Source organism: Chinchilla lanigera, unplaced genomic scaffold (genome assembly GCF_000276665.1).
Source record: "Chinchilla lanigera isolate Chin_1 unplaced genomic scaffold, ChiLan1.0 scaffold00069, whole genome shotgun sequence".
NCBI classification, from domain to species: Eukaryota; Metazoa; Chordata; class Mammalia; order Rodentia; family Chinchillidae; genus Chinchilla; species Chinchilla lanigera.
The window spans coordinates 11,930,730-11,939,628 of record NW_004955470.1 but is presented as its reverse complement, the minus strand read 5'-3'; the positions used below and the strand labels follow the sequence as shown (position 1 = coordinate 11,939,628).

The 8,899-nt window shown below is 50.3% G+C and overlaps 1 protein-coding gene across 1 annotated transcript in view; it reads right to left on the bottom strand.

The window, feature by feature from the left end:
- Positions 1 to 941: 941 nt before the first annotated feature.
- The window catches only part of LOC102005364 (sulfotransferase 1C3), a gene marked incomplete at its 5' end in the record, with an annotated part of 16,724 nt that continues 8,766 nt past the window's right edge, over positions 942 to 8,899 (bottom strand). Inside the window, 4 exon segments of the mRNA XM_013522838.1 lie at positions 942 to 1,369; positions 2,935 to 3,115; positions 3,246 to 3,340; positions 5,178 to 5,304. Coding sequence (XP_013378292.1) covers positions 1,257 to 1,369; positions 2,935 to 3,115; positions 3,246 to 3,340; positions 5,178 to 5,304 — 516 coding nt within the window.

Below are 8,899 nucleotides of genomic sequence, written 5' to 3'. Positions count from 1 at the left end.
TTTTGGCCCAGTTTTCTACTGGGATATTTACATTTTTCTTAGTTTATAAAGGCTCTCTGGATGTTGTGTATAATGCTGTATCTGTCTACAAATATTGTTCCTTAGCTACCATTTGTCTCTTGGTTTTTATGTGTTTTGTTATCCGGCTTGGGGTGCTGGAGTGTCCTTCTGCACGTGGCTCCCAGCTTCCTTCTGTCCTAAGCGAAGAATTGGTTAAGACAAGCACAGATGCTAGCAAGGTCTGACAGTTATCAAAGGTAGGGAAAGAAACCGGCTCTGCAGAGTGAATCTGGCCCACATAAAAGTAAGAAATGAAGTGTGCTCCACAGCGCGGGAGTTGCCTACTCCGAAGGAATACGGTAGCGAGGACCTCAGTGTGGCCTCCTCTTCCTATCACATGCTTGGCATCAGGCTGAGCCTGTGCTCATGGACCGGCCGGAGTTCTCCCCGGAGTGAAGACAGCACTCTGCCACAGGGTCCGTGTAGGGCATTGTGACCTGTTCTGGGCATGCGACGCTTCCCATTCACCCAGCCAGAGGCTCCAAGGCCTCTAAGGGTTGTGCGTGTCAGACTTGCTATGTTTGATCCAAGTGCCCCTCTGGAAATTCTGTGTTATAGAGGTGGGACAGAAGACAGTGCTGGGAAGAGGATGGGGCTGGGTAAAGGGTGCTCCTCGGTGGGCCTGTGGGCAGAGGGAGTCAGGAGCCCGCTGCCCCTGCCCACCCTGGGTGCTGCGGTCAGCAACTGCTTGTGCATAAGCGCTGCAGGCCAGGGCTGGGCCGAACTCTCAGTAAAGGAGCTTGCAATACCTGCCTCCTACTCCGTTGTGGAACCCATGCTAGATCACATGTGTGAATGTGTCGTATAATTGCTTGTCCTTCCTGTATGTGTCACATGCAACCAAACATACTCGTATTTCCAAAATCCCCCTGACACCCGACTGCTGCTCCTCACTTCTCATACTTTATTTAGTACATTTCAGTAGCAGGTGACTGGCATTTCATGGGGCTTTAGCATTGCAGCAGACTAGCCGTGTGCCTGGGAGAGAAAGACAGCATTCTAATAAGCTTCGCATTCTGACCTTCCCAACATGGTGGCCTCTGGGTTCCATAGACCAGCAGACAGTGTGCTGGCATAGCATAGCAGGCAGGGTACTTGGTGTGGACCAGTAGTCAGGGTGCCTGGCATGGAGTAGTAGGCAGGCTGCTCAGCACAGACCAGCAGGAAGGTAACAGGCATGGACTATTGTTCCCCGGTCAGAGTTCTGTGTGGAAGGTCAGCGTGGTCCCTGCCATCTTCTTCTTATAGTGCTCGTCAAACTTCTCATTCATAGCCACAGTAAAATGGTTCTTCCAGTCTCCAGGCATTCCTGAAGGACCACAGAGAGTTTATGAACAGACGCTCCGACCTTTCCACCAACCTTCCCATCGTGGTTGGTCCCTCAGCTCCACTCCATCTTATCTTCCCTTATGGGTGGCATGTAGGTCCACTCCATTTGACCTTCTCAATATGGATGGTACCTAAGCCCTAGTCCATCTGACCTGCTCAATACGGATGACATCCACGTCCATTCCACCAGACTTCCACCATGGGACATATATACACCATATTGCATCTGACCTTCCCAAAGTGAATGATACTTACGCTACTGCACCTGATGCCCACACCGTGGACAACTTCTCTTTCCAATCCATCTAAACTTCCCTCCATGAACAGTTCTACTCATGACCTTCAATCACAAAGTACATGGCCAACTCAAGCTTTCTTTCTCAGATTCCACAGGGTGAGATGCCTCACTGGTCTGGACTGCTCTACTTTCTGTCCACTGGTGGCTCTGATACACCTCAACAGAGTCCGCATGTAGCTACTGTTGTGGACTTTGGCACTCTACTATGTGCTCCCTGCAGCACACTGACATGTCTTCCACTGCAGTTGGGCAAGAGCTGAGTGAAACAAGTGACACATAGCTCCTCACAAATGTCATCTGGATCCCAGTGATCTTCAGATTGTCCTTGGTGCAAATCTAATAATATGCAATAATGCAAATCTAATAAACCTGTGCAAATCTAATGGGAGGTTTCTCGAAATTCTCCAACTGCTTTATTCCTCCTGCTTCTCACCTCTGTGCAAGAAGATTCATCCAGTGTTTGGTAATAACGTAGAATTCTAGGATCTAACTCACAGCCAGTAGATTAGAATCTTTAGAGTGGGCTCAGAGCATCTGGGCTGTTGAAGACGATTTGATTGAGTTGGTGGAGTGGTGTCCGGTTCCCGCTAGAGGAGCTCCCTGCATGCTTCTTTCCTTTAACTTTGCCTGTTCTCTGTCTGTCCTGCGAACATGAGGGTTCCTCCCACAGGCACTCAGTCTCTACATAGATGCTTATTTGTTCCTCTGAGGTGTGAGCCCTCTGCTAGGCACTGCTGAACAAAACCGATGACAGTGCTCTCTAAGCTAGAGACGGACTGTGAAGACAGTCGTGACCACAAATAGTTACACAGCCATGTGCTCGGGGCTGAACCAGAGCTCGGAACAGAACCAGTGATGGCCCAAAGGAAAGCACGTCCAGGGACCTTGGAGAATGCAAGAGACTTCAGGTGAGGCAGGGTTGAGCCCATTTCCTTGTGTGCCATGGGCTGGTCTCAGAGGGGCCAGCAGGGCCAGCATCACCTGAGAACTGATCACAAGGCAAATCCCTGGGCCTTCTCTGACCTGCTGAGCCAGCTCTGGGGAGGGGGTGCCAGGAAGTCCTCTGGGCTCCGGTTATGCTTGAGTTTGAGAACCAGTGGCACTGGGTTTTACCAAGCTGCAGGCGAGGAGGGCGCAAAGTCCTACTTTGTACCTGACCATTGCTTCCCAAAGACCAGGTTTACACTTCTTTTCACTGACAAGGCAGAGCAGGGGGCAGAGTTGTGTTAGCACAAACAGTTACCAACCTTTCCTCAAGAATGGGGAGATGGTGTGATTAAAGATGTTGGGTGGAAAAGCGGTTTGATTGGCCATGGGATTTTCCTTCATCACATCAAAGGAGGTGTGGTGGAGGATCTTATCTATGGTGTCCTCTGACAGAGTTTTCCCCAGGAACTTCAGGATCTTGCAGATCTCCTGTCTTGGATTCTGACCAAGAGATAATGAGCATCAGCTGATGGAGGAAAAAGCTCAGCCAGCTCCACAGACAGCGGATCCTTCAGATCATCACTGACAGGGAGCTCTGCCTGCTAGACCCGCTGCCCTCAGCAGCCTTTACCTTTTTCAGGTCCTCGTAGAAGAGGAAGAAGATCCGGTGCTTGTCCTTGGCTTCCCACCAGCCTTTCACGTGGTCGTACCAGGACCCGTACAACACTGGAAGAGGCAGGGCACTGTGAGTCCTCCGCGCCAGCACCCCAGGCATGGAGGTCGTTTTATGTTCCTTTGAAATAAGCTTCAGAAAGCTTTATTCCCCTCCTTAGGAAGAGGAAATTCATTTTCCCTGGTAAGTGTCTTCCTCCTTGAGTTGGAAGCGGTGATTCACGTAAGACACTTACTGTGTGTGACCGTGGCCACATATACAGTGCCTTGGGAATTGCCTCCACTTCTTAAAGGCCAGAACTCGGCCCCTATTTCCGTAAGCAGCCCTCACCTCCACATCCAACCTCTGCCCGGACAGCCAGGTCCTGGTGCCCTCCTGCGGCTCTCCCCGACAGGGAACCTCAGGGCTGGCCTGAGGGCGGCAGCTGCAGAAGAGGGGTTCCTGCACAGCTTGTATTATCCCTGAGGGTTTTGCCAATGAGCTCAACAATGATAAACGTCCCTTCCACTTGTTTTGGAAATCGTTGGAAGCCCAAAGGAGCCCAGACCATGTATCTGGGCAAGCAAAGGACTCATTTGTGTCCCTGTCCTTGTCCGTGTCCTGAGTGGACAGGACCCGCAGGTGGTCTCTGTTGCCTGTGCCTTGGGCAGTGTCACAATCACAGCAGCAAGCTCTACCAAGGGTGTGCTGTGCTGTGAGCATCATGCAAAGGAGACGCGCATCGAGTGCAATCTGAAGTATAGAACCTGTCATCTCTAGAGGTGAAACCCAAGGCCACACAGCAGGGGGTGAAACGCTGTCTTTGGAGTCAGTATGTGGGGATGGGTGGGTGCAGTTGGCTGGATGCCTGGTCTATGGCCTGCAGACCCACCCACAGGAATGTCAGGGTCATGCAGAGGGGCAGAACCAACAGGAGACCTGGTGTGTGTGTGAGTGTGCACACAGGTCGGTGTTCACAGAAGTATGATTTATTTTGATGAATTAGGTCTTGGCATTGTGAGGCCCAGCCAAGCAGACATGTAGGTTGGGCTGAAACTCAGGTAGACTTCATGTTCGGTCCTGCAGCAGAATTCCTTCTGCCCTGGGAAGACTCTGCTCTCACTGTGAGGACCTCCAGCTTCCTGGAGAGGCCCCCATGTTGTGGAGGGCAGTGTCCTGTGCTAACCTCTGCTGTAGCTGTTAGTCTCATGTAAAAACTCCCCACAGAAACACACAGCTGCTCTTTGCTTGAAAATGAGCCCTGTGGGAACAGGGAGCAACACGACAGGGCTCGGGAGAGGTCAGGTGGAAGGTGCTCCTTCTCTTTCCCTTGCTTCCTCTCCCTGTGGCTCTGAAGCCCTAAGATGTTCTCTGCGTGAACAGGGTCGTGGGTCGCTCAGTGACAGACATCCTGAGAACCTGTCGCTAGTTGAGTCATCGTTGTGCCCAACTGCTGACTCAAACCCCAGGACTCTGGGGGAGAAGTGTCTAAGACTGCAGGTCATAACCCAAGAGAAGTCACTCTGCTGTGCCCTGTGCGACTCTTGTGACTGCTGCTCAGAAGCGACGTGCGACCGGACTAGCAGGAGCCTGTCTCATGCTCTGAGCTTGTCTTTGTATGGTCAATCAGCTCCCCCCTTATTTTTGAAGTTCACTGAAGATCACCTCCGGGAAGACTTTGGAGGATTTTTACCTTTATCCTCACCATACACCCTGATGGATCCCGGCTTATATCTTTATCCAGTTTTGGGGGAAAATTCCTTCTACCTGACCTCCCCAGCCCTGCATCCCCAAGACAAGGCCTGCTCGCTCAGGATGGCATTCAGTGCCACACACTCCCATTCTTCCCCAGACTCCAGATTCTACCCAGAAAGGATGGGATCCGTGCACCACGGGCAGGCTTGCACTCACGCTTTCCCGACATGAAGTCTTCACAGAAGTCCTCCCAGCTTGCAGGGGTGGGCAGGAAGGAGGTCATCCTGTGGAAGTGGTAGTAGGACACCAGGCAGTCTTTGGCATTTCGGGCCACATAGATGATCTGAAACCAAGGAGGGGGTCAGGCCAGGGAGGCACAGGAAGATGAGAGGGAGTGCTCAGGGGTGTTGTGATACAGAAACCATAGCTTATGCAGTGAATATTTCATAGACTATCAATGAACTGCTTGGGATTAAGAAGAGATCAGTGGAGCCTCTCTGCCCCTGCAACTCTGATACCCATAGGGAGTTCAGTGACAACAACGTGGGCCCCATCCTTACAGGGGTCACATGTTCTCGGGGAAGATGGGTGCAAGCTCCTGACTGAAATGGGTAGAACCTGCGGAGTTGCTCCGTGGGACGAAGGTACTGGAGACTCTGGGGTATTAGGGAAGGAATCTCAGCCTGAACATGGGAATGAGTGTTTCCTGGCTTCCACTGGAGAAGGTTTGGGGAAGCAGAAAGCATCTTCCTACATGTCACCTCACTCAGCTCCACCCCGCACTAGACCTGGTTAGGGAGAGGAGTGAGGAAGTCACTTAGAGCTGGAGAATGTGGGAGATGCTGATACCTAATTGTGATGTCAGCTTGAATAGGAAATGTCTAGCAGATTGCTTTAGTATGGCTCTGGATGTGTGGATGACTGACTTCCTCAAAAGGGAGGGTCCAACCTTGGCACGAGTGGCATCAACCAATAGGCTTGTAGCCCGAGTGCAATAAAAAGGGAAAGATAAGGAGGTCTTGCTTCTGCTTCTCCAGAGGAGCTCCACTTTTTGACATCATTCTTGGAAGTCTCCAGGCCTCCAGACGTGTCAGCCTCCCAGGATAGACGTTTGGCTTTCTGATGACTTGCATGAGACTGCAGCGAACTTCAGGTCTTTGACTTTTACCAGAACCTCCAGGCCTCTGTCACACAGACGGTCCATTTACATTCTTCCGCAGCTCACTCCGCTGGTGGCCTTCAGAAGCTCATCTTTTCAATCAGATATATGTGATTTTATATGACAGCTATTCCTCCAATGAATCCTAACCAGTACGGAATTTGGTACCAATTCTCGAGAAACTGAATTGCAAAGATGACTTTCTTTAATGGCTTTATTGGCTCCTGGTGTTGCTCTCTAATCTGCGGAGACCTAAAGCTGCCATGATCACTCCATGTGACACTGTACGGAGGACTAAGTGTCCTCGCTGTTGTTTCTGACTTATATCTAGATGTCCCCTCCAAAGCTTTATGCATTCATGAGGCAGGCTTAGGAGTTTATGATTCGTGGTCCAATGCTGTGATTATGGGTGTTCGTGCTACACCTGCCCTGGGGTGGAAAGCCTGCATACAGTACAAGGGAGGGAAAGAGGCTTGCTCTTGCTGCTCCTCCCTTTTTGCTCTTGTTGCTTTTGCTGTTTTCCACTGCCATGAGCTGTTGTCCTCTGCCATGTGCTGTTTTCCACTGCCATGAGCTGTTGTCCTCTGCCATGTGCCGCTCTGTCTTGGAGCCAGCCAAGTGTGGACTGACACCTCCAGGAACTGTGCACTAAATAAACCTTTTCTTCTCTAATTTTGGATGTCAGATATTTTGTCTCAGCAATGAGATAAAAGTAATGAATACAAGTGTGAACTCTTAAAGTAGTACACAATGCAGATCCATTTGATTATTCACCATTAGGAGATGAAAAGATCCTCAGTCACTCTGTGTATGGTACGTTTGAATATCTTTGGCACAGCAGTAAATACAGTGGTGCTCTCTGGTTGCTTTTAGTTTTGGTAAAGAAAACTGATGAGCTCCAAACATGAATAAAAACATAAAGTCTTCTAAACTTGAAGGCAAGTTAATGAAGGAAAATAATGAGCTCAAAGATTCAAGTTCCCCACTCCAAACACACATAAAGTAACCCCAAGTTTCCAAGCATATCCTGAGAGAATCTTCTCTCCTTAGCTGCAAGGCTGAGGTTGCAGAACCTCAAAGACCTTCATAATTCGGCCAGCTGAAATACAGCATAAATTTCCTCTTTATCCTTGAGGACTCTCTAATGTAAAAGTGGGTTGTTAATGCAAAATTAATGTAAAAGTTTGGAAAAAATAGGATCCCCTACATTGGGATGGAGATGTTTGGGAGAGTCCTGACAAAGCTGGGGACCCTGAGTGTCTAAGTCATAATGAGACTGTTTTTCCAGAGGAAGAGATTTCCCTGACTACAGAGGTGAAATCTCCCACCCCATTCACTCCCTGAGGTACTGGCCTCTCCTCCTACACCTGAGGAAACTAATCCTGTGTTACCTGGTACTGTCACCACACATTATCATGCTGGCGCTCCTCAGGACCCACCCTCATCTCCATTTTTGCCTCTTGGCCCATAACCAGGCTCCAAGCTCAGAAGCCACCTAAAAGGGAGGTACACAGTGTGGCCTGTGATGAGGTCCACTGTACCCCAGAGAACCTCTTGAGGTTTCTACTTCGGATAAGCAGAGGTCCGAGGAACAAGAATGGGTGTGGGATAATGTGGCAAAAACACACCTGGATCAGATTGGTCTGCTGATATGGACCGGTTACACAGAGATTCCAAATGTAGTGCTGTAGCTAGTGGGGGAAAGGGGTTCTAATAGTTTATTTTCCTGGTTGGCAGAAGTGTGGGTAGAAAGACGGCCCGTTGTACATGAGCTAGAGATGCCTGATAGGCCTTGGTTTGGTGTTGATAAAGAGGGTCAAATGTTCAGGGAACTGGGAATGCTGAGTGGATTTGTCATATTAAACCAGATTGTTCACACTGGGGTAATCTGCAAAATATGCCTCTATCAGCACTGTGAGAAACGGTCTTGTGAGGGGAGCACCAGCATCCCCAAGAAGCTCTGTCACTGCTCTCTCTGCACGCCAGCTCTGACAGTGGGGACCGGAGTGAACTGGGACTCAGGGCCATGGGTCCAATTGGACCCCAGAGCTGCGAGGGTCAAGTGGCGGCACTCGGCCACCAAAGACGGGGTGCACATAGGGACCCTAAAGGAGAGGAGAGGCAGAGCGATGATCATGACGGTCTCACACGTGTCGACCTGCGGCCTGGGCTGGTGAACCGTGTGGTGTTCCCATGATTGACACAGGCGGGAAACCCACCTTCGCCAGATTTACGCAGTTGGAAATGTTCGTGAACAGTGAGGAGACACTTACTGTGAATCTTAGTAACAGAGACTCGTGGCCCCTCAGCCTATTCCCAGATTTGAACCAACTGTCAGACCCAGAACTGCTTGAGTGGAAGGTGTGTGGGTGGCCTGGGGAGGACGCTGGTGCACTCTCAGGAGGATGTCCTGCCAGTGCTTCTCCCATCCTTCCCCAAAGCGACCTTAGGCCTTTGACTGGGGCGATTGTACACTGTGGAAAGGAAAATGATCAGACCTTTCAGGAACCACTGGACAGTGGTTCAGAACTAATATGATTCCAGGCTGTCCAAAACATCACTGTGACCCTCCAGCAAGAGTAGGGGCCCTGTGAAGATCAGGCAGTCAATGGCATTTTGGCAGAGGTCTGAAGCACAGTGGGTCCAGTAGGCCTCCGAATCCATCTTGTTGTTATTTCCCCAGCTCCAGAATGCTTAATTGGGGGAGATACACATAGCATCTGGAGGAATCTTCACATTGGTTCCATAACCTGTGGTTGGTAAGGTCAGATGGAAGCCA